Source organism: Piliocolobus tephrosceles, chromosome 16, assembly GCF_002776525.5.
Source record: "Piliocolobus tephrosceles isolate RC106 chromosome 16, ASM277652v3, whole genome shotgun sequence".
Taxonomy (NCBI): domain Eukaryota; kingdom Metazoa; phylum Chordata; class Mammalia; order Primates; family Cercopithecidae; genus Piliocolobus; species Piliocolobus tephrosceles.
The window spans coordinates 51,491,065-51,517,634 of record NC_045449.1 but is presented as its reverse complement, the minus strand read 5'-3'; the positions used below and the strand labels follow the sequence as shown (position 1 = coordinate 51,517,634).

Below are 26,570 nucleotides of genomic sequence, written 5' to 3'. Positions count from 1 at the left end.
TCTTAATTCTGTAATCCCAGTTATGAGTCTCTGTCATAAGTAAATAGTCAGTTCTTCATTGCAGCATTATTGTATTCACCCAGAGGGGAAACAGAATTTCCAGCAGTAAAAAAAATACACTAAGGTAGTACATTTAGTGTAGTGTAATGTAGCCATGATAACTACAATAACTGTGTAGCAACATAGAAAAATGTTAAATTTAAAAAGCAGAAACCTGGGCAACAAAGTGAGATCCCATCTCCTTTTTTTTTTTTTTTTTTTTGAGATGGAGTCTCACTCTGTCGCCCAGGCCGGAGTACAGTGTGAGACCCCATCTCTACAAAAAATTTAAAAATTTAAAAATTAGCTGGGCGTGGTAGCGATCACCTGTGGTCCCTGCTATGCCAGAGGTTGAAGCAAGAGGATTGCTTGAGCCAGGAAGTCAAATCTGCAGTGAGCCATGTTTGTTCGTTCCGCTTCACTCCAGCCTGGGTAACAAAGTAAGACACTGTCTCAAAATAAAAATAAAATAGACAATACTACATACAATTTTGGGTTAAGCAGTGGTTTCTTTTACACCAAAAGCATAAGCCCTGGACTTTATTGAAATGAAAAACTTTTGGCCAGGCACATGGGCTCACACCTGTAATCTCAGCACTTTGGGAGGTCACACTGTGGGGGTTGCAAGGGGAGACAGGAAATGTTCTAAAATTGGATTATGGTGATAGTTGTGCAACTCTGTAAATGTACTAAAAATTATTGAACTGCACATTTAAAAAGTGTGAGTCTTACAGTATGTAAATTATACCCCATAAAGTTGTTTTTAAAAATGAAGTAAGTCCCTTTGCTCAAGACCCAGCCATCTCATCTCAAAGTGAAAGCCAGAGCTTTACACTCCCTGTAAGAGCCTAGGTGGTAGACAGCTCAACATCCTTACCTCCCTCACTCCCTTACCTCCCTCACCCCATTTTCTGTATCTCTTTTCCTTGCCCATCTTCTAGCCACACCAGTCTCTGCTAATCCCTGAACAGGCACCCTCTGTGCTCTTGCTGTTCCCTTGGCCTAGAATGCTCTTCCTTCAGATGTAGGCAAGAATTCCTTCCTCACCTTCTTCAAGCCTTTATTTGAATAACACTTTCTTTTTTTGTGATTTTATTTGTGTGTGTGTGTGTGTGTGTGGTTTTTTTTGAGATGGAGTCTGCTTCTGTCACCCAGGCTGGAGTGCAGTGGCGTGATCTTGACTCACTACAACCTCCACCTCCGGGGGTCAAGCGATTCTCCTACCTCAGCCTGCTGAGTAGCTGGGATTACAGGAGCACGCCACCATGCTCGGCTAATTTTTGTATTTTTTAGTAGAGACGGGATTTCACCATATTGGCCAGGCTGGTCTCGAACTCCTGACCTTGTGATCCACCCACCTTGGCCTCCCAAAGTACTGGAATTACAGGCGTGAGCCACCGTGCCCAGCCTTTTGTCGTTGTTGTTGTTGTTGTTGTTGTTGTTGTTGTTTTGAGATGGAGCCTTGCCCTGTGGCCCAGGCTGTAGTGCAGTGGCCCAATCTCGGCTCACCACAACCTCTACCTCCAAGGTGCAAGCGATTCTCCTGCCTCAGCCTCCCGAGTAGCTGGGATTATAGGCGTGCACCACCACACCCGGGGAATTTTTGTATTTTTAGTAGAGATGGGGTTTCACTGTGTTGGCCAGGTTGGTCTCGAACTCGTGACCTCACGTGATCCGCCCTCGGCCTCCCAAAGAGCTGGGATTACAGGCGTGAGCCACCGCGCCCGCAGCTCCCTGAATTTAGAGAATAGCGGAGCCTCCCCATTCTCTGCGTAATTGGCGCTTACGCTTCCCGTGGTAACCTTGGTCGTCCGCTGAAGCCCGCTGCTTTTCCCAGCCCGGCCTCTGGGGGCCGCTGCCGGGTCCGTGAGCCTGTGGATCAGGAGCGCCTGCTGCCGTCGTGGCGTCACGTCCGGTCTCGGGCGGAAGTTTTCCGCCGGTGGACCGGGAAGTCGCTGAAGACAGAGCGATGGCAGTTCTGGAGGCCTCGCTCTGGGACCGACCCGAGGCCACAGTGCCCCCGCGGTAGACCGGACTTGGGTGACGGGCTCCAGGCTCCCGAGGTGAAGAGCACCGGGGCTGAGGTGGGACCTTAGAAGGGAGTTTGGGAACCCTCACGGCTCTTATTGGAGTCCCTTCCCTGACCCTGGGTTGTAAACTACCTTTGCTCAGGCTGCCCCGGAAGCAGGTCCGCCCCGTATCATACCATTCCTAGAGGGAACGGCGCAGACTGGGAGTTCCCTCCCTTTACCGTCGTCACCAAGGCGTGTGGTAACCCCGGGCCGGAGGTTCAAGGGCGTCGCTTCTCCATAATGTTGCCTCTTTTCCACCGCCGCAGGGATGGAAGGGTCTAAGACGTCCAACAACAGCACCATGCAGGTGAGCTTCGTGTGCCAGCGCTGCAGCCAGCCCCTGAAACTGGACACGAGTTTCAAGATCCTGGACCGTGTCACCATCCAGGAACTCACAGGTCAGCGAGACCCTTGGAAAGAGGGTGGTCAGTCAAGAATGTGGAAGGTGGGCAGCTTTGGTGATATAATTCTTATGGTGGCTGTGTAGTCTGCCACAAACTCATCGTGTGAACCTAGGAAAGTCACTTCATCTCTCTGGCTTCCTGTTTTCTCCTCGGAAACATAAAGCATTCTGACACTGTGGGCTTCTGAGAGCTTTCCCACCGACCAGGAGCGATGGCTCACGCCTGTAATCCCAGCATTTTGGGAGACCGAGGTGGGCAGATCACTTGAGGTCTGGAGTTCGAGGCCAGCCTGGCCAACATGGTGAAACCCCGTCTCTCCTAAAAATACAAAAATTAGCCGGGCGTGGTGGCACGCGCCTGTAGTCCCAGCTACTCGGGATGTTGAGGCAGGAGAATCGCTTGAAGCCGGGAAGTGGAGGTTGCAGTGAGCTGAGATCACACCACTGCACTCCAGCCTGGGCAACAGAGCTAGGCTCCGTCTCAAAAAAAGAGCTTTCCGTAGCAAAAGAAAGATCCTTATTTTCTGCTCCTGCTATTTCAGAGAGAAGGAATATGTATATATGATAATAAATGGTATTTGTTGAGGACTTAACTGTATAGTAATACTAAGTGCATTACACATGTTACTTCATTTAGTCCCTGTAACAGCCCCTACGGGGTACAGCATCATTACATCATTTTTCAGATGAAGAATTGAGGCACAGTGAGATTAAGTGACTCACCTAAGGTCCAACAGCTGGTAAATGGAGTACAGTCTTAAAGTCTGAAGAATTTGCTGGACATGATGGCTCATGCCTGTAATTTCAGTGCTTTGGGAGGTTGAGGTGGGAGGATTGCTTGACCAATCTGAGTCAGGAGTTCTAAGACCAACCTGAGCAACCTAGCAGAGATCTTGTCTTTACTAAAAAAAAAAAAAATTGCTGAGTGTGATGAGTAGTAGAGGCTGAGGCAGAAGGATCACTTGAGCCCAGGAGGTCAAAGCTGCAGTGAGCTATGATCATGCCACTGCACTGCAGCTTGGGCAATAGAGCAAGATCCTGTGTCAATAAATAAATAAATAAAAAAGGCCAGGAGTGGTGGTTCACACCTGTACTCCCAGCACTATGGGAGGCTGAGGCAGGTGGATCACTTGAGCAGGAGTTCAAGACCAGCCTAGGCAACACAGTAAGACCCTGTCTCTATAATTAAAAAAATAAAAAACCCCAAAACCCCGCAAAGTCGGAAGAATTCAGATTAAGTCAGACAGTAAAAAAGAAGGCTGAATAGGCAGCTTAGATAAGCTTATGGGCCTGGAGTCAGCCTGCTTGGGTTTAAATCCTGGCTGTCATTTACTAGCTGAACAACTTTTTTGCACGTTACTTCATTTCTCCAAGCCTTGGTTTCTGATTTGTCTGTAAAATGTTAAACTGCCTCATAAAGAAATTTATAAAGTTCAAATATGACAAACCACAGAAACACTTAGGAATATGCTGGGCAAATAGCATTCAATAAATGTTAGCTGCTATTATTACTTGGTTTCTCTTTTTTGAGGGGAAATTAGCTCTTTTTTTTTTTTTGAGATGGAGTCTCGCTCTGTTGCCAGGCTGGAGTGCAGTGGCACAATCTCGGCTCACTGCAACCTCTGTCAGCCTCCCGAGTAGCTGGGACTACAGGTGCACACCACCACGCCCAGCTAATTTTTGTATTTTTAGTAGAGACAGGGTTTCACTGTGTTGGCCAGGATGGTCTCGATCTCTTGACCTTGTGATCTGCCCACCTCAGCCTCCCAAAGTGCTGGGATTACAGGCGTGAGCCACTGTGCCTGGCCGAAATTAACTCCTTTAATAACAGTTTTTGACTTTTTATTATGGAAAATTTCAGACCTATATAGTCAAGAGAATAGCATAGCCTGCCTTGTATTCATCACCCAGCTTCAACAATCAGCCATATTCTCACAGTCTTATGTTATCTACACCTCCACTCACCTCCCATCCCCCACTCAATTATTATGTTTTTCACACCTTTTTAGAAAGGTAAATTGTCGTGCCTTGAAATGTATGAATCTTAGCTATGCATTTTTGACAAATGGATACACTCATGTAATCTGGATCACTGCAATTTAGCAATGTTTCATCTTCCCAGAAAGTTTCCGTATGTTCCCTCCTTGCTATTCTGGGGGAAACAGATGTTTACTTTTGTGATGGAAAATTTCAGAGTATATCATGAACCCCTGTGTACCCATCACCTAGTTGCAACAATTATCAACACATATTTCATCGCGCTTTGTCCACAACCCCATCCATTCCTTCCCACCCTGAATTGTTTTGAAGCAAATCCCAAACATAAATACTGTAAATATTTCTGTATTTTTGACAGGTAAGGATTCTTAAAAATAAATGATCCTGGCCGGGCACAGTGGCTCAGCCTGTAATCCCAGCACTTTGGATAGCCGAGACGGGTGGATCATGAGGTTAGGAGATCAAAACCTGGCCAACATGGTGAAACCTTGTCTCTACTAAAATACAAAAAATTAGCTGGGTGTGGTGGTGCGCGCCTGTAGTCCCAGCTACTCAGGAGACTGAGGCAGGGGAATCACTCAAACCCGGGAGGCAGAGATTGCAGTGAGCCGAGATCGCGCCACTACACTCCAGCCTGGCGACAGAGCGAGACTCCATCTCAAAATAATAATAATAATCATGACACCATTATGCCTTAAAAAAGTGAACATTTCCTTAATCTGATTTAATGGGGGTGAGGAGGACCACAGATTCTTTTTGGTGTAAATGGTACTTTAAGAAAAATTGGAGGTGAGGGTGGTGATGAGAATATTTCAGACTCTTTTCCTATACTTTCTGATGCCCTCCTGCTTTAATAAGACTGTATCTGACCCAATATTTTCCTTGCCCTTAGCTCCATTACTTACCACAGCCCAGGCGAAACCAGGAGAGACCCAGGAGGAAGAGACTAACTCAGGAGAGGTAATAGAAGTACCCTCTCCCCTATCTTCCTCATGTAGTAAACATTCCAAATGGGAGATATGGTATGGAAACACAGGAATGCAGGCTTGGTTTCTGCAGGCTACGTGGCGCTTCTAGAGCCCCCAGACTTTTGGGGTCTCTGGGTAAGGAGACATTCTACATGATCAGGCTGTTGTGCGCTATTGGAGGTACAGACCTGAGGTCACAGGGTTACTGAATGAGCCATTTAAAAATGTTGGAAAGGGCTCTTTACTTGAAGCAGAATTATAAATTATTGTCGGTTGGAGATGGGATGATCTGTGTGTCCAGGTCGTGCCAGAGCATTGATTTGCATCTGTTCTAGCTAGTTGTTAATATCCGCTCCTCTCCATTCTCCAAAGCATCCTGCTTAGGACAGTGAATTGTATGATTACCTTGGACAGAAAGAATTGTCAGTGTTAGAGAACATGTCATTTTAAGTTGTGATAATATCAGTGATCCTGTGGAGCATCTGTGGAGCAACATCCTGTGAGATAGTGTTGAATACACACCTGAGATTTCCTCTCAAGTAGCAAGGGAGTGGAGTGTTTATTTACCCGCTGCTGCCAGTCACTGGGAGAGTGCTGATGTCAGGTTTAGTAGAGGTCATTAATACCTCCACTGCTTTGATAATACCCATTTTTTAAGTCTCTGTGGTTTATCAAGTCTTGTGGTTATCAATCAAGATTAAAGCCATACCAGCACTTTGGGAGGCCGAGACGGGTGGATCACGAGGTCAGGAGATCGAGACCATCCTGGCTAACACGTTGAAACCTAGTCTCTACTAAAAAATATAAAAAAAAAACTAGCCGGGTGAGGTGGCGGGCGCCTGTAGTCCCAGCTACTCGGGAGGCTGAGGCAGGAGAATGGCGTAAACCTGGGAGGTGGAGCTTGTAGTGGGCTGAGATCCGGCCACTGCACTCCAGCCTGGGCCACAGAGTGAGACTCCGTCTCAAAAAAAAAAAAAGACTAAAGCCATATAGTTCTGAGGGTGTTTGGGAGATGAACTCTCTACCTCTAAGCTGCCAGAATTCTAATGCCCTCTTATTTCTTTCCCAGGAGCCATTTATTGAAACTCCTCGCCAGGATGGTGTCTCTCGCAGATTCATCCCCCCAGCCAGGTGCCTACTACTTCTCAGCCCCCATTCCTTGCCAAAGACTAGTAGAATTTTAATTAAATCCAGGAATCGAGACCTGGAGCCAGGTGATGGGGATGCATCATCACCTAGCCTTTTGACCCTTTCAGAAAAGATGTATTCCCCTATACCTGGCCCGTCACCTTCCAGTATGGATGTTTTCCTGTAGCCATTCACACAGTGGGAAAGGGTAGTAGCTTTAATGATGAAGTATTGAAAAAAATTGAGGGAGTGATTGACTAATCACCAAGAGATGGGCTCTTGAGAAGTTTCAAAATAGCAAATGTTGTTAGATGTTTGGGTCCTGAGTTCTCATTGCTGCAGGTAAAGAGGTTGCTGGCAAGGGGTGTATTGTTTTTTTAAATGGCCTTTCCTGGTTCTCCGTCCTTTTCCACTGTAGACATATCAATTTTTTATGCTCCCTTTCCCTCCTTAGTCCATCAAGGCCAACCTTCGTGCTGAGTGTCTCTGTGGAAGACCAGCATGGCCTTCCTTTGGGAGAGAGGTACCCTTGGGAGGTCAGTTGGGCTAGGAGTGGGTATGTGCCCTGAGGCCCCTCAGCTGGTGCTTGAGAGTCTCTGCCACTGGCATTGCAGTAGGTGGAGGAAGCCTCTCTGTTCCCTCATGTGGCCCGTGGGCGGGGGGCTGTCTGCAGGATGATGTCCACAGAAAGTGCCAACAGCTTCACTCTGATTGGGGAGGCATCTGATGGCGGCACCATGGAGAACCTCAGCCGAAGACTGAAGGCAAGTCGGCCCCATTCCAGTGGCAAGCAGTAGGCCTGGCTGGGAGAGTGGGTAATTGAGCAGGAAGCATGGGGGAGGCTCTACCCTGACTCTCCCACACTTCCAGGTCACTGGAGACCTTTTTGACATCATGTCGGGCCAGACAGATGTGGATCACCCACTCTGTGAGGAATGCACAGATACTCTTTTAGACCAGCTGGACACTCAGCTCAACGTCACTGAAAATGAGTGTCAGAACTACAAGTGAGTGTCTCCAGAGCCAGGGCTCAGAGCTGTTACTGCTCTGGGACTACTTGGTGCTTACCCAAGAGCCCTACTCCACTCAGGCAAATGGAGCTCTAGTAAGTATAGTCTTCCTGTGTCTTTGGCAGACGCTGTTTGGAGATCTTAGAGCAAATGAATGAGGATGACAGTGAACAGCTACAGATGGAGCTAAAGGAGCTAGCACTAGAGGAGGAGAGGCTGATCCAGGAGCTGGAAGACGTGGAAAAGAACCGCAAGATAGTGGCAGAAAATCTCGAGAAGGTCCAGGCTGAGGCTGAGAGACTGGATCAGGAGGAAGCTCAGTGAGTGCTCACCCTGTTCTATCTTCTCACACTCAAGGCTCCAAGAGAGGAAATGACTTCCAGCTGAATGTGTCTAATTAGTTTGTAAACTCTAGTCAGCTGTCAGTCAGCAGCATGCCTGCCCCAGATCCTGCATATTGCTTCCATGCCCTGTTTCTAGAGGTTTGCTGGGAGAGTTACCTATGAAGAGTCGGCATGATTAATGAGAAAAGGACGTTGGTTAAAGAGAGAATGCAGAAACCAGAGCTCCAGTCTTGGCTCTGTCCTGTAGGGAATGGGCTCATTTGGATGAATCAGCCACTTTCTAGCCATCCTTGTCTGAAAAGATGAGCTAATTAGTCTATGTTTTTCCCTCCAAGCTTAAAAATTTCACAGGGGCCAGGTGTGGTGGCTCACATCTGTAATTCCAGCACTTTGGGAAGCCAAGGCAGGAGGATCACTTAAGGCCAGGATTTAAGAACGTCTGAGGCAACATAGTGAGACCCCATGTCTACAGAAACAAAAATTTTTAAAAAACTAGGCTACTGTGGTAAACCTGTAGTCCTAGCAACTACTCAGGAGGCTGGAGTGAAGAATAACTTGAGCCCAGGAGTTCGAGGTTACAGTGTGCTGTGATCACACCACTGCACTCCAGCTTGGGCAACAGAGTTGAGACCCTGTCTCAAAAAATAAAAACATTATGGATGTCCTTGACCTGAGAGAACCTTCTGTCTAGTGGAGGAGACACAATGTCCATACTAACTAAAGTGAAAATGAAGGACAGAGAAAAGTCCATTTTTTTCACACAGTAGTATAACAAGTTTCACTGGAAGTGGGGTATAGTAACTGTTTAAAGGACAGTAAGTGTATAGAAGTGAAACTTTAGAAGGCAAATTATGGCCAGTTCACGGAAGAAACCACTGTTTTGTTTGTTTTGTTTTGTTTTTGGAAACAGAGCCTTACTCTGTCATCCAGGCTGGAGTGCTGTGGTGCAGTCATGACTCACTGCAGCCTCGACTTCCTGCACTCAAGCAATCCTCCCACCTCAGCCTCCCAAGTAGCTGGAACTACAGGCGTACAACACCATACCTGGTTAATTTTTTTATTTTTTATAGAGACGGGGTTTCCCCATGTTGCCCAGGCTGGTCTTGAACTCTTGAGCTCAAGTGATCCACCTGCCTCAGCCTCCCAAAGTGCTGGGATTACAGGCACGAGCCACCATGCCCAGCGGGAAAAAGCCACTTTTTTTTTTTTTTTTGACAGAGTCTCACTCTGTTACCTAGGCTGGAGTGCAGTGGTATGATCTCAGCTCTCTGCAACCTCCGCCTCCTGGGTTGAAGCAATTCTCTCACCTTAGCCTCCCAAGTAGCTGGGACTACAGGCGTGTGCCACCATGACTGGCTAATTTTTGTATTTTTAGTACAGACAGGGTTTCACCACGTTGGCCAGGCTGCTCTCGAACTCCTGACCTCAAGTAATCCACCCGTCTTGGCCTCCCACAGGGCTGGGATTATAGGTGTGAGCCACCATACCCAGCCCCAAGAAGCCACTCCTAACCCATTCACCTCACTTCTGAAAAAGATCAGAAATAAAGAGATTTTTTGCCCTGGTTTGGGAGAATTCTTTTTTCCTCCACCTTTTTGCATATGGGCAGAAGGAACATTTCTGTTCCTTCCAGGCAAAACGGCTAGGACGTACGTGTTCCTCAGAATGGGATCTATGCCAAATATAAAAGATGCTAGAGCTAGATGTAACTATGATCACTAAAGAATCATTCATAGTGTGGTGAGAGAGAAACTTTAGCCCCCAAACTAACAGCCTTCAATGTCCCCCTTGGCTGCTCACAGGTATCAGAGAGAATACAGTGAATTTAAACGGCAACAGCTAGAGCTGGATGATGAGCTGAAGAGTGTGGAAAACCAGATGCGTTATGCACAGATTCAGCTGGATAAGCTGAAGAAAACCAATGTCTTTAATGCAACCTTCCACATCTGGTAATGAGAGCTGGGGGATGAGGAGCACCGCACATACCTGGACCTTAGCTGTTGACCACTAAGCCTGGGTGCCCACTTCCCACAAAAGAGGGACTGTAGTTTATCTTCACCCAGCTAGATTTCTTTCATTCGTAGTGATGGGATAGGCACAGTAGGGATTGGAATGCTAGAGCTTGGTGGCATCCACCCTTCTAAAGAAAGGAAAAGGCCAGAGCCCTTCAGCCACTTAAAAACCTGGTAAGCTGCCTGGTGTTGATTTCTTATCCCCAGCGTGTTTGATGTTTCATCAATTTAATAACTGTTGAGCATCTACTCTGCAATAGGCACTGTGCTGAGTGCTAAGAGGGCAACAGCAAAACAGTGTGCAGTCAGCCTTCTAGTTGCATATCGTCTGGTGGAAGGGATGGATAAATAACAAGCAGTTGTAATGCAGTGTGATGATGGTAAACCCAGAGTGCTGTGGGAACACATAAGGGCACTTGATCCAGTTTGGGGAGGCCACATGGAGTTTCCCCATAGGAGACTTATGTTTAAACTGAGAGGTAAAGTAGAAGTCTACAGAGAGGGCGTTGTTCCTAGCAGAGAGAACATCATGTGCAAAGCAATGGGAAAGAGGGAGTGGTGAATTCAGAGAACAGAAAGGAGCTTATTGTGACTGAAGATTGAGTGTAAAGGGGAGAGTGACCAGATATGAAATTGGAGAGTTACCAGTTCCTGAAGGATCTCGTAGGCCTCATTAAGAGGTCTGGACTTGATCCAAAAGGCAGAGAAGACACTGAAGCATTTTGGCTAGGAAAGTGTCATAATTACACTTGTATTTGTGAACAATGGTTTTACCTGCACCATGGGGAATGATTTGGGGTAAAGGGGTGGAATCGTTGGAAAGGATACTTGTCAGTAGGAATCTAAAGGAAAAGAGTAGTAACATTGAATTTGGAGAAAAGTGGACAGATCTAAGAGATTTAGCAGGTAGAATCAGGAGAGGTTGGCAGTTTTGTGGGGAAGGAGCTGAGGGAGCATTCAGGGATATCACCCAGGTTTCTGCTTTGGCATCTGAGCAGCAAGGAAAAAGATGATGACTCAAGTTTCGGACATGTATTTAAAGTGCCAAGTACAGCTTGCATATATGGACTTGAAGATAGATTGAAGCTAGGTTTGGGATGAGAGTGGGAAATCTCAAAAGTTGTAAGTAATCCTTGTGTTTCTCCCAACCTTTCTGCCTTCCTCTGTAGGCACAGTGGACAGTTTGGCACAATCAATAACTTCAGGCTGGGTCGCCTGCCCAGTGTTCCCGTAGAATGGAATGAGATTAATGCTGCTTGGGGCCAGACTGTGTTGCTGCTCCATGCTCTGGCCAATAAGATGGGTCTGAAATTTCAGAGGTAGGAAGTGTAGCCCTTTCTTGGGGAGTGGTGTGTTTTTGATATAATTTGTATCTCTAACCTGGTACTGCTCTCCACTATGTCAGGAGCCCTTGCTGCCCACAGTCTGGGAGTTTTCTGTGGCTGGAGAGCCGTCAGCGTCTGGTTTTCCCCTCATCACAGGGCTCTCTCTGCTGATCACAGTCACTGAGTGCATGACCATAGCGTAGTTCCCAGCCTACAGTCCCCAGAGCCTTAGCGTTCCTCAGGATATTTTCAGTTTTTGTTTCTTAAATTTAAACCACAACGTAACATTTGTTCATGGAAGGCCCCCAGGCAATTATATAATAAATGTAGTTTGTTTATTAAACAAAATCTTTTAAACATGGATCCAGTGGGGAGGTGGGAGAGGCAGTTGAGCATAATAAAAGAAGCCCTTGGCTAGAATGAAGAGTGAAATCATTGGGTTATAACTTCCCAATAATCACTTTAGGAGGAGTCCTATATCCATCTCTGTTTGTATCTCTGTTTTAGATATCGACTTGTTCCTTACGGAAACCATTCATATCTGGAGTCTCTGACAGACAAATCTAAGGTACTCTGTGAAGCTCCATTTTCACTGAAATACAGACTTCTTATATCTCTTAACAAAATGGACTGTTTGCTTTGATATTGGCATTCAATTTATTTTTTAGACCTAGATATCATGAAGAGCCAGTGTATTGTTCAGTGTCTTGTCTAGTTCAGGTTTAGTTTTGGGGGGCTTGTAGACAAAAATTAGGTTTTGACAGTCTGTTGAGAAGGGATATGGGCAGGTCAGAGGAGGATATGTGCACTAGGATAGGAAAAGAATCACCATGACATAGATGTTTATAGCTTGGGTATCACCAGAAGTGTTTTAGATTTTGAATTTTTATTCAGATTTTGGGATATTTGCATATAGATACTAAGATATCTTGGGAATGGGACCCAAGTCTAAACACAAAATTCATTTATGTTTCTTTTTTTGAGACGGAGTCTTGCTCTGTTGCCCAGGCTGGAGTGCAGTGGCATGATTTTGGCTCACTGCCTTCCAAGTTCAAGTTACCCTCCTACCTCAGCCTCCTGAGTAGCTGGGATTATAGGCGCCCACCACCACACCCAGCTGATTTTTGTATTTTAGTAGAGGCGGGGTTTCACCATGTTGGACTAGGCTGGTCTTGAGCTCCTGACCTCAGGTGATGTACCCGCCTTGGCCTCCCAAAGTTCTAGGATTACAGGCATGAGCCACCGCGCCCGGCCTCTATGTTTTATGTATACCTGATACATGTAGTCTGAAGGTAATTTCATACAATATTTTAAATAAATTTGTGCCTGAAACAAAGCTTGTATACATTGAATCATCAGAAAACAAAGGTGTCAGGTATGGAATTTTCCACTTGTGGCATCATATCAATGGTCAAAAAGTTTCAGGTTTTGTAGCATTTTTTATTATTTTTATTTATTTATTTATTTTCTTGAGACAGAATCTCGCTGTGTCACGCAGGCTAGAGTGCAGTGGCGTGATCTTGGCTCACTGCAAGCTCTGCCTCATGGGTTCATGCTGTTCACCTGCCTCAGCCTCCTCTCCTCCTGAGTAGCTGGGATTACAGGCACCCATCACAATGCCTGGCTAATATTTTGTATTTTTAGTAGAGACGGGGTTTCATCATGGATGCTCTCGATCTCCTGACCTCGTGATCTGCCTGCCTCAGCCTCCCAAAGTGCTGGGATTACAGGTGTGAGCCACCGCGCCCAACCTATTTTTATTTATTTTTCTTTTCTTTTTGTGGCTTTTTTGTTTGTTTTTGTTTTTGTTTTTGAGATGGAGTTTCGCTTCTGTTGCCCAGGCTGAAGTGCAGTGGCATGATCTCGGCTCACTGCAACCTCCGTCTCCTGGGTTCAAGCGATTCGCCTGCCTCAGTCTCCTGAGTAGCTGGGATTACAGGCATGCATCACCACGCCCGGTTAATTAGGTATTTTAAGTAGAGACAGGGTTTCTCCATGTTGGTCAGGCTGGTCTCAAACTTCCAACCTCAGGTGATCCACCTGCCTTGGCTTCCCAAAGTGCTGGGATTACAGGTGTGAGCCACCGCGCCTGGTCTATTTTTTTATTTTTCTTTTCCCATCTACTCTTCCTGGAAAGGTTTTGTAGCATTTTGGATTTTTCGATTCAGGATGCTCAACCTATGGTACATTTTCATAGATGGTGAAACAGTTCTAAGTGCATTGTTATTTGCCCAAGGTTATTGTAGTTGTTCAAATTCCAGTGGGATACAGACAGAACATGACTTGAGAGATTGATAGGATTGGGAACAATCTCTAGAAGCTTGTCTTGGTGCCAGACCCATAGCCAGTTTTCTCTTCTTGGGCAGGAGCTGCCGTTATACTGTTCTGGGGGGTTGCGGTTTTTCTGGGACAACAAGTTTGACCATGCAATGGTGGCTTTCCTGGACTGTGTGCAGCAGTTCAAAGAAGAGGTTGAGAAAGGCGAGACACGTTTTTGTCTTCCCTACAGGTCAGTATAGCGCAATGCTGAGTCAACCTGTATAGGACCAAATTGAACAGAATTGAAGCAGCAGTAAGAATGGAGGCAAAACAGTATAAATGGTGGGAAAGCAAAAATATGGCATAGAATCACATGACATTGATGGGCAAAGACTGACCCAGTACTGCAAGCAGGACAGAATGTGACCACCTAGTCCTTGGAGTAGAAGAATATGGCCTTAGATGGTTTAGGGGGTTTTATTGGCATAGAGCTCAAGCCTCCTCTCCAGTTTCAAGAAGGTGTTTCCCTGAAGTCCTTGGAAATACGCAGGAATGCTACTTTTGATTTTTTAGGATCCCAGTGATGGATGGAAACTCTAGTTTCTACCTAGAGTAAGGCTGCTTCTATCACCCCAAAATAAGCTTTTTTTTCTACTGCCTCCTTTCTCCCCTGCCAAGTTCAGTGATGCCTAGGAAAACAGCAAGAAGTACTGTAACCCTCATTCACCTCTACTCCAGGCTTCTCTTCTCTTTGGGTGTGTGTCCTGTCCCTGTACTCTGCAATGACAATGAGGCTCTTGTGACAGTCTTCTTGATTTTTTGGCTTTCAAGCAAATCCAAAATACACTACCGTTCCTTACCAAGTGTTCTTTAATAGATAAAATGACGTGAATGGTCCCATGATCAAGTCCCTGCCCTAGACTGACTTAACTCAGATCTCAGTTACTAATGAATTCTGCTGTGTCCATCTGCAGGATGGATGTGGAGAAAGGCAAGATTGAAGACACAGGAGGCAGTGGCGGCTCCTATTCCATCAAAACCCAGTTTAACTCTGAGGAGCAGTGGACAAAAGCTCTCAAGTTCATGCTGACGAATCTTAAGTGGGGTCTTGCGTGGGTATCCTCACAATTTTATAATAAATGACTTTTTTCCTTAGGGGGAGGTTTGCCTTAAAGGCTTTTAATTTTGTTTTGTTTGCAAACATGTTTTAAATTAAATTCGGGTAATATTAAACAGTACATGTTTACAATACCAAAAAAGAAAAAATCCACAAAAGCCACTTTATTTTAAAATATCATATGACAGATAGTTTCCAGAGCTACAACATGCCAGGTATAGCTGCCAACCGTTGTCACAGTTTTGACTCTTAACCCCATGGACTCCTTTCCCTTTCTTCTCTGAAAAAAACTAATTTAAATTTGCTTTTTTTTTTTTAACTGAGTTGAATTGAGATTAATGTGTTTTCACTGGATTTGTATCTCTCTCAACTTCCCAGCACTTAACAGTATGAAATAGAAACTTTCGTCTTTACTGAGACGAAGCTATGTTTGAGATGCACAGTCGGATAATGTGGGAAAATGACATCTAAGCTTTACCTGGTCACCATGTGATGTGATCAGATGCTTGAAATGTAACACTTCTCACTCGGTTCTTGACTCTGCTCTGTGTTAGAGATATGAAATGGTGTTTGATGCTGTTTGAGACATTATGGAGAGATTTAATTATTTGTAATAAAAGATTTGCTGCAGTCTGAAAACTGCCCAGGGGCGCACTGTTGGGTTTTTCTTTAAAATAGAGTACTTTGTATTCTGGGAGAATTGAATTCTAATGCAGGTATGTGGAAATTCTGTTGAAACATGTTCAGAGTTAGTTTTAGTTTTAAAAAAAAGACTCTAGTAAAAATAGGTAACTGTTGAGGAAGCCCTGTTTGTGTAGATCTGAATAATGGAACAGAGATGTTAAACTAATTTTAAGGGGAAATAAAGGCTACCTCCTTGATGCTTAGTCAAGGTCACCCAGATAGTCTGTATTTGAGCCCCTGGTTAATACTGATCTCCATGCCTAATGTTCCTCTTAATGAAATTAAAAGTATAAATATCTTGTTAAACAAAAATGAAACAACTGATCTGTCTCCACTTAGCTTTTTAACATTTTCAGGCTGATATGACAAAAAGGGTATGCTCGTCCACCTTAACTCTCTCTGATAAAGAAAAAATAAGCATGAAATTGGCATATAAAATACAGTTCAAAAGAGACTTGGAACTTCTGTACCCTTAGTATGAAAGTAAACGGAGGCATGAGTGCAGTGACGGAAGGCTGTTTATATTTGGTGGATTCAGCCTCCCTCATGTGTTAGAGGAAGCAACAGTCTTCAGAGCTCTGGCTGCCAGGTGGGGAGGAATAGACTGCTGTCTCCCCGGAGTGTTGGCTCCCACGCTGTGAGTCAGGATTGCATAAGAGAACTCAGCAATGCTTGCCAAGGCAATACCAGTGATGCTCTGCAAATGCCCCACAACCTTCAGAAATAGAGACAGATTTCTTATTACTAAAAAATCTCAACATGTTTTAGTGCACAAACACACACATTACTTGGGATGTTCTCTCAAGGCAATTGTAAATTCATTTTTCTGAAATCCAGATTCCAGTGTTTGCCAATGGTCAAATTATATTATGATACCTTTTCCCTGATAATGTTAGCATGGAAACTTCCTGCTACACATTTCCCTCTGCTGGAGATTAGTTTTGTGAAATATAAGAATGATACTTGGGCCTTGACATTTTCATTATTTGAGAAGATAGAATTGTTGGACTTTGTTTTGTTTTGAAACAGGGTCTCACTCTGTTGCCCAGGCTGCCAGGCTGCAATGCAGTGGTGTGATTTTTGGCTCACTGCAACCTCCACCTCCTGGGCTTAAGTGATCCTCCCACTTCAGCCTCCGGAGTAGCTGGGACTACAGGCGCAAGCCATCATGTCCAGCTACTTTTGTTTATTTTTTGTAGAGATGAGGTCTCACTGTGTTGCCCAGGCTGGTCTCCAGCTTGTGGGCTCAAACAGTCCTGCCTTGGCCTCCCAAAATGCTGGAGTTACAGGCATAAGGCACCCTGCCCGGCCTTTTTTTTTTTTTTTTTTCCTGATTTTTTGTTGTTGTTTTGTTTTGTTTTGTTTGTTTGTTTGAGACAGGGTTTCACTGTCGCCCAGGCTGGAGTACAGTGGCATAATCATGGCTCACTGCAGCCTACAACTCCTGGGCTCAAGTGATCCTTCCATCTCAGCCAAGTAGTCCACGTAGTTGGGACTATAGACATGCACCACCACGCCCAGCTAATTTCTTTCTTTTTTTTTTTTTTTGAGATGAGGTCTCACTCTATGTCTCAGGCTGGAGTGCAGTGGCGCAATCTTGGCTCACTGTAACCTCTACCTCCCAGGCTCAAGCGATCCTTCTACCTTGGCCTCCTGAGTAGCTGGGACCACAGGCGTGGGCCACCATACCCAGCTAATTTTTTTTTTTTTTTAATTTTTGGTAGAGACAGGGTTTCGCCATGTTGCCCAGGCTGGTCTCCAACTCCTGAGCTCAGGTGATCCACCTGCCTCGGCCTCCCAAAGTGCTGGGATTACAGGTGTGAGCCACTGCACCCAGCTATGACTAATTTTTAATTTTTGTAGAGACAAGGTCTTGCTATGTTGACCAGGCTGGTCTTGAACTCCTGGGCTCAAACAGTCCTCCTGCCTTGGCCTTCCAAAATCCTGGGATTACAGGAGTGAGCCACCATGCCCAGCCTGGACTTTTAACATAATAGCAGGTTATCATTATAAATAGAAATGAACAAGCCGAACTTGGGCCTCTGTTTCCAGATTTATAAAAGGAAAACAAGGAAACATTTCAGCCCTATCCTAGATTTTTCCCTCTCAAATCTTGCACACTAATCCTAATCCTGGGTCTTGGCACTTCTGTAGGTTGTCTTCTGTTTTCCTTTAACTGATGGGTGAAATGTTTCCTGTTAAATGAATTCTTACCATGCTGGTCCTGCTTAGTGGTGCATACCTGGCTCCAACACTCATGGTTTTGGATGAAAGCACTTGCTGCAATGATTCCTACTGCCAACAGCATGAAGTCTTCCTTCACTGAAATAAACTTTTCCCTGAGTGATTAAAACCACATTAATTTTAAAGCTAGAATGGAACTTGATCTTCCAAATCATAGCGTCATGGAACTTCAACTATGAATTATTTGTGTCAATCATCTTGGATTTTTTAGACATGGAAGGAAATGGTCAAGTAATAGCTCATTTACCTGCTCTCCCATTCTCCCCCAACTTAACTGGAATTAATGTGAGCCTTATGTCTGAATGGTTTATAGGCCTTTTGTAGTTCTATTTGTCTCCCTAATGGTTGGTTGTAACTGTGAGGCTTTTAAACAGCCTGACTTTACAGTGATCAAACACTTTTGTCTAAGTTGCAACCCTGTGACTGTTTGTTCTTTTTTTTTTTTTCTTTTTTTTTTAGATGGAGTCTTGCTCTGTCACCCAGGCTGGAATGCAGTGGCGCGATCTCGGCTCACTGCAAGCTCCGCCTCCCAGGTTCACACCATTCTCCTGCCTCAACCTCCCGAGTATCTGAGACTATAGGCGCCCACCATGCCCGGCTAATTTTTTGTATTTTTAGTAGAGACGGGGTTTCACTGTGTTAGCCAGGGTGGTCTTGATCTCCTGACCTCGTGATCCGCCCACCTCGGCCTCCCAAAGTGCTGGGATTATAGGCATGAGACACCATGCCGGCGACTTTGTTTTTCTAAGTGACTGACCAAAGCAGTCCAGTAACCTTGAGTTATATGCAGCTATAAAGGAAAAACTAGGAAAGAAAATATGTTAATTACTTAAAGTAATTTAAAAGTAAAAGCCTTTAGGGTTTTCCTGACCGGGCTCAGTCCTCTGCATCCAAACAACATATCGGAAGCTAATGAGAACCAGGTAGACTGAGTAGGTTATCCGGGACTGGATGCCATGCTAGGCTAATTCCATTCCCCAAGTTCTTGTGGTCTGTCTCCCCTTCCCTGTTCCTGGAAGGAGCCTACCCTATAGGAATTGTCTTACCCTTGCAGCTGACTGGGTGTGGAGTTCTCAATTGAAGCCCTCAACAGGCTCTCATATATGGGTTCATGCAGAAGATAGACCAGGTCGAGCAGTGTCAGACAGGTTGCATGCAGCCTCATGGCTGGAACCAAACAGCCATTGTATCCTAGGTGGAGTATGGGAATGATAGGGATAATTTATGATCCTATCTTCTCTGATCATAACCACAGTTGTGACATAAAGCTGTTGAGGTGCTAATGTGCTTCCTGGTTGCTATGTTCTACAAGAAAACTGTTTAGCTGGAGATCAGTTTTGAAGGACAAAAGTAAAGGTAGAGAAACCTCTATCTGTAGTATATGTACAATTAGCATGTAGTTGTCCCTCTCTTATCTTATGCTTCTCTATAAAGTCAACTCTTTGATCCTGCAGTAAGAGTGCCTAGTAAGTCCAAACAGAAACCAGTTGCTAAGACCTCTGAGCTTCTTTCCCTGACAAGTGCCAGAGGGAACACCTTTTTCAGTCATCCAGAGACACCATCAAGCTTCCTACTGTTACTCATTGGCAGGTTCTGTCCACTGCTCCCAAATCCCTGTGTACATTTTTTTTGGGGGGGGAAGGAATCCCTTCTCAGGCTGGAGTGCAGTGGCACGATCTTGGCTCACTGCAACCTATACTTCCCAGGTTCAAGCAATTCTTGTGCCCCAGCCTCCCAAGTAGCTGAGATTACAGGTGCCCACCACCACACCCAGCTAATTTTTGTATTTTTAGTAGAGATGGGGTCTCACTATGTTGGCCAGGCTGGTCTTGAACTCCTGGCCTCAAGTGATCCACCTGCCTCAGCCTTCCAAAGTGCTAGGATTATAGGCGTGAGCCATGCCCACCCCACCATGCACATTTTGTATTGTTTTCTATGGAAGTCTCCAACCCATATTCCCTAACACAGTAAGATACCTAAAACCTCTAGGAGCATCTCCACATATGCCAGGGGAGTGGGCAGATTAATTTGGAAGTTCAGGGACTTCAAAACATCAAGCTCTGACTCCAGCAGTTCTTCTTTAGTGTGTAGATAGCCTAGAGCCTGGAGGAAATTCAAGACTGTAATGTTGCTGATTATCTGAGCAAAGAAAAGAGAAGGAAAGAAGAATGTTAGGATAAAGGCCATACATCTTGGCAGAGTGCACAAAGCCCTTCATAATCCAGCCCATTCCTTCATCTTCAGTCTTGTCTCATGGTAATTCCCCCTCATATTCTGCTTGTCATTCAGAATTACTTGCAGTTCCCAAACCCAACATGCTGTCCCTCTCCAAGCCACTACACAGGCTGTTTTCTATACCTGGATCTCCCTTCCTTTCCTCCCTAATTCCTCTCCCTCTTCTCTTAGGATCCTCCCATTTCCCATCCACCCCATTTCAAGAAGTCATTTTCTCTAAATACACTTCCTTGACTCTCCAAGGCTGATGAGGTACATTTATAGCCCTCTATTTACATTAATCGGAGCTTTTTTTTCCACACTATTTGTATGTGTCTTTTCCCATTACATAATAGGTTCCTTGTTAGCACAGACAATATTGTTTACTGTTGTAGCCATGGCACCTAGTGCAGCATCTGGCCATAGAATGAAGTCAGTAAGTATTTGTTGAATGAATGATATTTTACTGTGTAGGCATTGGGTAGCGATGTGGAAACATTTTTTTCCCTTGTAAATGTAATAGTTTGCCTTTACTGCTGATAGGTATGCTAGCAATTAAGGCCCCTTATGTAAACTGCCCTTGAGTCCAAGGGGAGGAAAGGTGACCAGTATGAATGATGGCATCTGTCCCAATTATACTTTGGGAACAGAACTTCAGGCTATTTAATAACTGCCTCTGTGTGAGTGAGAGGGGGAGAAAGAGAGTGAGAGTGTGTGTGTGTGTGTGTGTGTGTGTGTGTGTAGGAGGTATGCTTAGGAAGTATAATTACACTCTGGAATTTCCACGAGTTGTATCACCTAACCTAGGAGTAGGTTTCTCACAGCTATCTAGTTTTTGTTGTTGTTGTCGGTTTTTTTGAGACAGTCGTTCTGTCGCCCAGGCTGGAGTACAATGGCACGACCTCAGCTCACTGCAACCTCCGCCTCCCGACTTTAAGCAATTCTCCTGCCTCAGCCTCCTGAGGAGCTGGAATTACAGGTGTGCACTACCACACCTGGCTAATTTTTGTATTTTTTGTAGAGACAGGGTTTCACCATGTTGGCCAGGCTGGTCTTGAACTCCTGACTTCAGGTGATCCACCTGCCTCAAGCTCCCAAAGTGCTGGCATTACAGGTATGAGCCACCATGCCCGGCCATTGTTTTTACTTTGTAATTTATTTATTTTCTTCTTGTCACTGAGTTGAAGCTCATCACAGCCCCCTTTGTATAAAAGCTGGTTTCTTCCTTACACTCAGGTGCCCATGAGCAACCCCAGCTCCTTACTTTGTTTTGGAAGGAAAGTTTGCTGGCCAACTGAACACATGACACAAGACGGAGAGTAAACTTGTTGACAAGCTGCTGTTTCAGAGCCCTCCATTTCTGAGACTCTCTGTTATTATCTCTTGGCTGGATTGTGGCTTGCCTGTAGATGTTCTCTGCCTGTTTTACCATAAACCTATAAGGAAGGGAAGGAGAGTAAACAATCTACACTCAAACTAAAGGGAGTTTAATTTGCTGGCTAAGAAATTTACATTTGAGGCCGAGCATGGTGGCTCACACCTGTAATCCCAGCACTTTGGGAGGCCGAGGCAGGCAGATCACTTGAGCCCAGGAGTTCAAGACCACCCTGGGCAACATGGCAAAAACCTGTTTCTACCAAAAAAAAAAAATTAGCCAAGTGCCAAGTGTGGAGGCACATGCCTGTAGTCCCAGCTACTCAGTAAGCTGAGGTGGGAGGATCACTTGAGCCCAGGAGGTCCACGCTGTAGTGAGCTGAGATCACACCATTGCACTCCAGCCTGGGTAACAGAGCAAGACCCTGTCTCAAAACAACAATAACAACAAAGGAATTTATATTTGCAAGTTAGAGAGGGTGTAAAACCAGGTCTCAGGGTAAGGGGCAACTACTTGTACTTTCTTAAAGATGTAGGTACATTAGCCACTCTGAGAGGTGCCGCTCACAAAGGCGTTATGGCAGGGCTTTACCTTTCTAGGATTTCTACAGCCTGGTAGCTCACAGATTTCTCCAGACACCATTGTTCAGACAGGAGAAAAACAAACTCTGCCAAAACAGGAAAAAAGAGCCTAATTCACAAGATGCAACCAAAACCACTCTGTGAACTCTTGGCATTGTGTAAAAGCCATGATGGGGCCAAGGGAAGAGGGTCAGGAGGTGAGAAAGATGAGACTAAAACAACCAAAGCTGAGCTTAGTTTCCTTTGCTGCCAATAGGCAGATCAGAGGCATGAAAAGGAGGCTGACTGAGTGCCAAAGACAAGGGTTTACCAAGCCCCCTCAGTGACCCTTGAGCCTTCCTGTGGGTTTCAGCTGATAAAAGGCTTGGCCGGTTACACACAAACATACCAGCTGGTCTAGGTGACCTCTACACCATGCTGGGAACCCCCAGCTTCAAGGAAGATTCTTGGATGGATAAAAACCCTAACCGCTATATTCTGTTTTATGTGGAATGTTGGCAGGAACAGAAAGATCCCTCCTGGAGCTTCAATATTCTTTATGACACTGTTTGTTTAGTAACCACCCTCTGGAGAACTCCCATTGCTTTACAAACACAAGTCACCTTACAGCTGGACACCATCTCTCCACCACCAGTTTGTTGGGTAAATCTGGTGGCTGAGCCTCTCCCCAGGAGCAAGTGTGTTACTGTGAAGTGGCTTGTTTTGAAGAAACATCCCCTAAATTGGGGAACATAGCCCAATTTAGGGGGAGGGAGTCATTGGGAAGGTGGGAAGGGTGAGATACCTTGGCAAGATTTTAGCCTGCCTCTGTTTCTCTTTGCAAGAACAGCTCCAGATAGAATTATATTTATCTTGCAATATCATTAGAGGGTGGAAACAAAGGTAAATATCAGTTCTCAATAAAGAAAGCTCCTACAGACCAAAGGCCTTTTAGCATTGATCAGTAGAGAATTACACATTTAGTCAAATAATCATGTCTTCAGAGAAAATTTAACTTTCTTAGAAAATGAAGTCAAGCTTACACAAGACAGTTTAACAATCTACTCAGCACACATTACACATAGATAGATGTACAAAACCTCATCGTTACAGAGGCTACGGTTTGGCTAGCAATGTCTAATGCAGAACAAAATTAGTTTAAGCAATTCAGCAAAATACCCTAGAACATGTAATTGTGTCTCTTAGTCATTTTATTTGTTTGACTTTAGGCTTTATTTCTTAGTTTTGTTCTTTGTGTGTGTGTGCAGTTGTTGAGTTTTGGTTTGGTTTTGCTCTGAATTATCTAGGCATTTGTTTCTGTTTTCCATTTTAATTTGCCAAGGAAACTGAGCTTGGATTAAGTAGAATGGATGAGGGTTACACCTTTCCCTTGCTATTGGCCCTACCTCCTCAATAACAAGGATACTCAGATCTGCTATTAACTAAAAGACCCTCCCCTTTTAACCTCTTAGGGTATGGTTCCACCTCTCTCTTTTCCATCACTGTTGAATTTTTTTAAACAAATAAATAAATAATAAATAGACGGGATCTTGCTACATTGCCCAGGCTGGTCTCAAACTCCTGGGCTCAAGCAATCTTCCTGTCTCAGCCTCACTGCTGAATTACTTGAAAGCCTGGTTTACACACCTACTGCTTCCACTTCATCATTCACTCCCTAATTTTCTATATGTTGGCTTCTACCTTTCCTAACTTGCTGAAATGATTCTCAGAGGACAGTAAATATGTCCAAATTGTTAAATATCATGGCTTTTTGCAATCTTTAGTTCTGTTGATATCCCTAAAGCATCTGAAACTTCTGACCATCATCCTTTTCAGTCTCCTCTTGACATCCAAAAGTCCCTTGGTTCTATTCCTATCTCTTCCTTTTATTTCCTTCACAAGTCTTCTTACTCCAATTCCCTGAACACAAAGTGTTTTCCCGAGGAACTGTCCTTGACCTGCTTTTCTTTTCTCCTTCTAGGAGCTCATCCTCTGCCACAGTTTCAACAGTATCATTGTGAAGGTAACTTGAAAACCTTGATCTCCATTTCTGACCTCTCTTCTAACATATATATATATATTTATTTATTTATTTATTTTATTTTATTTTATTTTTTTTTGAGACAAGGTCTCACTCTGTTACCTAGGCTGGAGTGCAATGGCGTAATCTCAGCCCAGCTCACTGCAACCTCTGCCTCCCATGTTCCAGCCATTCTCCTGCCTCAGCCTCCTGAGTAGCTGGGATTACAGGTGCCTGTTACCATGCTTGGCTAATTTTTGTATTTTTAGTAGAGACGGGGTTTCACCATGTTGGCCAGGCTTCAAAGCTATTATTATCTTTCCCAAACAAAAGTCACTTTTCCTCCTGCTTTATTTGTATAGTGTGTCTGTGTGTTTCTTTTTTTTTTTTTTTTGAGACAGACTCTTGCTCTGTCACCTAGGCTGGAGTGCAGTGGTATGATCTTGGCTCTGCAACCTCCACCTCCCAGGTTCAAGCAATTCCCCTGCCTCAGCCTCCCGAGTAGCTGGGACTACAGGCGCCTGCCACCACACCCAGCTAATTTTTGTATTTTTAATAGAGATGGGGTTTCCCTATGTTGGCCAGGCTGGTCTCGAACTCCTGACCTTGTGATCCACCTGCCTCGGCCTCTCAAAGTGTTGGGAATACAGGCGTGAGCCACTGTGCCTGGCTGTGTCTGTGTGTTTCTTTTAGTGACCACTATACTTCCAGTCTTCTAGGCTCAACCGTTTAGCATAGTCACCTTTTCCTCCTTCACTTCCTAAATGTATCCACAGCAGAACCCTAGACTTTGCCTCTGGAATGTTTTTAATACACCCTCCCTTGTTATTCCTTCTACCCTATCACCTAGCCTGCTGACATTGACTCTACCTGTCTGCCTACCTCCCATCTCCCTCTGGTTTAATCCATCCTTTACCTCCTTTACATCACTGCCAAAATAATGCTTACTAAGGGAGGGTTTACCGTCATATCCCTTATTTAAAAACCTTCAATGTCTTCTTGGTTTTCTGCTAAACCAAGGATAAACTCTTCCGCTTGGCATTCAAACTTCCACATGGAATGTCTCCAGACTACCTTTCCGGTCTTAATTTCAACTCTCTTCCACATGCACTGGCCGACATGGACTACACTGTACCCACATGCACCCTAAGCACCCCATTTCCATAGCGTTACTCATGCTACCTCTTTTTGGTAGAAACGCTGTCTCCTTCCTCCCCCTTCACCAAACCAATGTCCTCCTTCCTTCAAGGTCTGCCTGAAATGTCCCGATGCCTGGGCCATCCCCTGAATTCTTCCTATTACCACATCGCTCCTCTCAACCCCCATAAACGCTTGTTTTATCTCTCTCTGACATCACTTATCTAATCATAGTACCTAGTCATTGCATATTTGTTCTAATATCTCCCCCAAATTGCACATGGTTTGAAGGCAAGACCTCTATCTCTATTTCATCTTTCTTTTTTTTTCTTTGGAGACGGAGTCTCGCTCTGTCGCCCAGGCTGGAGCGCAGTGGCACTCCAAGCTCACTGCAAGCTCCGCCTCCCGGGTTCACGCTGTTCTCCTGCCTCAGCCTCCCTGGTAGCTGGGACTACAGGCACCCGCCACCACGCCCAGCTAATTTTTTTGTACTTTTAGTAGAGATGGGGTTTCACCGTGTTAGCCAGGATGGTCTTGATCTCCTGACCTCGTGATCCTCCCGTCTCAGCCTCCCAAAGTGCTGGAATTACAGGCGTGAGGCACCGCGCCCAGCCTTTTTTTTTGTTTTTTTTTGTTCGTTTGTTTTTGAGATGGAGTTTCGCTCTTGTCGCCTAGGCTGGAGTGCAATGGCACGATTTCAGCTCACTGCAACTTACGCCTTCTGGGTTCAAACGATTCTCCTGTCTCAGCCTCCCAAGTAGCTGGGATTACAAGTGCGCGCCTGTAATCCCACCTGGCTAGTTTTTGTATTTTTAGTAGAGACGGGCTTTCACTATGTCAGGTTGGTCTCGAACTCCTGACCTCAGGTGATTCTCCTACCTCAGCCTCCCAAAGTACTGGGATTACAGGTGTGAGCCACCATGCCTGGCTCTCTATTTCCTTTCTAACCAAGCGGTGCCACTCATAAGTACTCCATACATGTCAAAGAAATCAAGGGGAGGGCACTGGTGAGTCTTGTCCCCAGCACCCCACAGAGAAGGTTAGCAAACATTCTCTGAATGAATAAAATCAACGGAATCTCAAGGTCGGTGCCTGAAAGACACAAGCCCCAGTCTCCCATGAACCCAGCTCCCCAGCCCTGCAGCCGCACCCACGATCCGGGGCTCCCTGAAGCTGCCCAGCCGCCCCGAAGCCTCCTGCACTGCTTGCTCATTCTGCTGGGCCAAGTGAAGCAGGGCGTCTTCGATCGTCTCTGTGGCGACAACTCCAAACTGAAAGTCAACGAGAGAGGCCGATCTTGGCCTCATGGGTCCGTCCATATTCACGAGCCTCTTGGGGCAACTGGACAGGTTCACTGGATCCACATACCGACCCCCTTAGCTCCTCTCTAGTCTTCTGCCACACCCTGGATTCCTCTTCCCCTTCCAGTGAGTGTGTCGTCGCCGCAAGTTTGAGGAAAACCCGATTATCACCACAGCCTGGAACCCTCCACAGCTTTTTCCCGCCCCAACGGCCGCGGACTCCTCAGCCAATCAGAAAGTACGTCCGCTTCTCACCTCCCGCATCCATCCCGTGTGCCCGGGAACCGCGGTTCAGCCTGGGAAAGGGCACGCGGACTACAACTCCCAGAGTCCACTGCAGTGGCCCAGGACTACTGTTCC

At 45.3% G+C, this 26,570-nt stretch overlaps 2 protein-coding genes across 9 annotated transcripts; one reads left to right on the top strand and one right to left on the bottom strand.

The window, feature by feature from the left end:
* The first annotated feature begins 1,939 nt into the window (after nt 1-1,939).
* BECN1 (beclin 1) lies at nt 1,940-15,319 on the top strand. Of its 6 annotated transcripts, none has more exons than XM_023204030.1 (13): nt 1,967-2,102; nt 2,378-2,509; nt 5,405-5,472; nt 6,550-6,611; nt 7,063-7,131; nt 7,282-7,372; nt 7,479-7,615; nt 7,744-7,938; nt 9,765-9,911; nt 11,144-11,293; nt 11,807-11,867; nt 13,666-13,808; nt 14,533-15,319. In XM_023204030.1, the coding sequence occupies exons 2-13, from the start codon at nt 2,380-2,382 to the stop codon at nt 14,699-14,701; spliced, it is 1,422 nt and encodes a 473-aa protein (XP_023059798.1). In that variant the 5' UTR covers nt 1,967-2,102; nt 2,378-2,379; the 3' UTR covers nt 14,702-15,319. The 6 variants fall into 6 exon arrangements, with proteins under 6 accessions (XP_023059799.1, XP_023059803.1, XP_023059800.1 ...); XM_023204029.1 differs by having other exon boundaries at nt 1,967-2,123; XM_023204031.1 differs by lacking the exon at nt 7,063-7,131 and having other exon boundaries at nt 1,940-2,123.
* Nucleotides 13,877-26,568, bottom strand: CNTD1 (cyclin N-terminal domain containing 1). 3 transcript variants are annotated; one of them, XM_023204037.1, is made up of 7 exons: nt 26,466-26,568; nt 21,784-21,859; nt 21,082-21,253; nt 19,580-19,742; nt 18,650-18,794; nt 17,602-17,698; nt 13,877-16,074 (listed from the first exon to the last, which is right to left on the bottom strand). In XM_023204037.1, the coding sequence occupies exons 1-7, from the start codon at nt 26,476-26,478 to the stop codon at nt 15,904-15,906; spliced, it is 837 nt and encodes a 278-aa protein (XP_023059805.1). In that variant the 5' UTR covers nt 26,479-26,568; the 3' UTR covers nt 13,877-15,903. The 3 variants fall into 3 exon arrangements, with proteins under 3 accessions (XP_023059805.1, XP_023059804.1, XP_023059806.1); XM_023204036.2 differs by having other exon boundaries at nt 26,060-26,514; XM_023204038.1 differs by lacking the exon at nt 21,784-21,859 and having other exon boundaries at nt 26,466-26,494.
* Between the last annotated feature and the right edge of the window lie 2 nt (nt 26,569-26,570).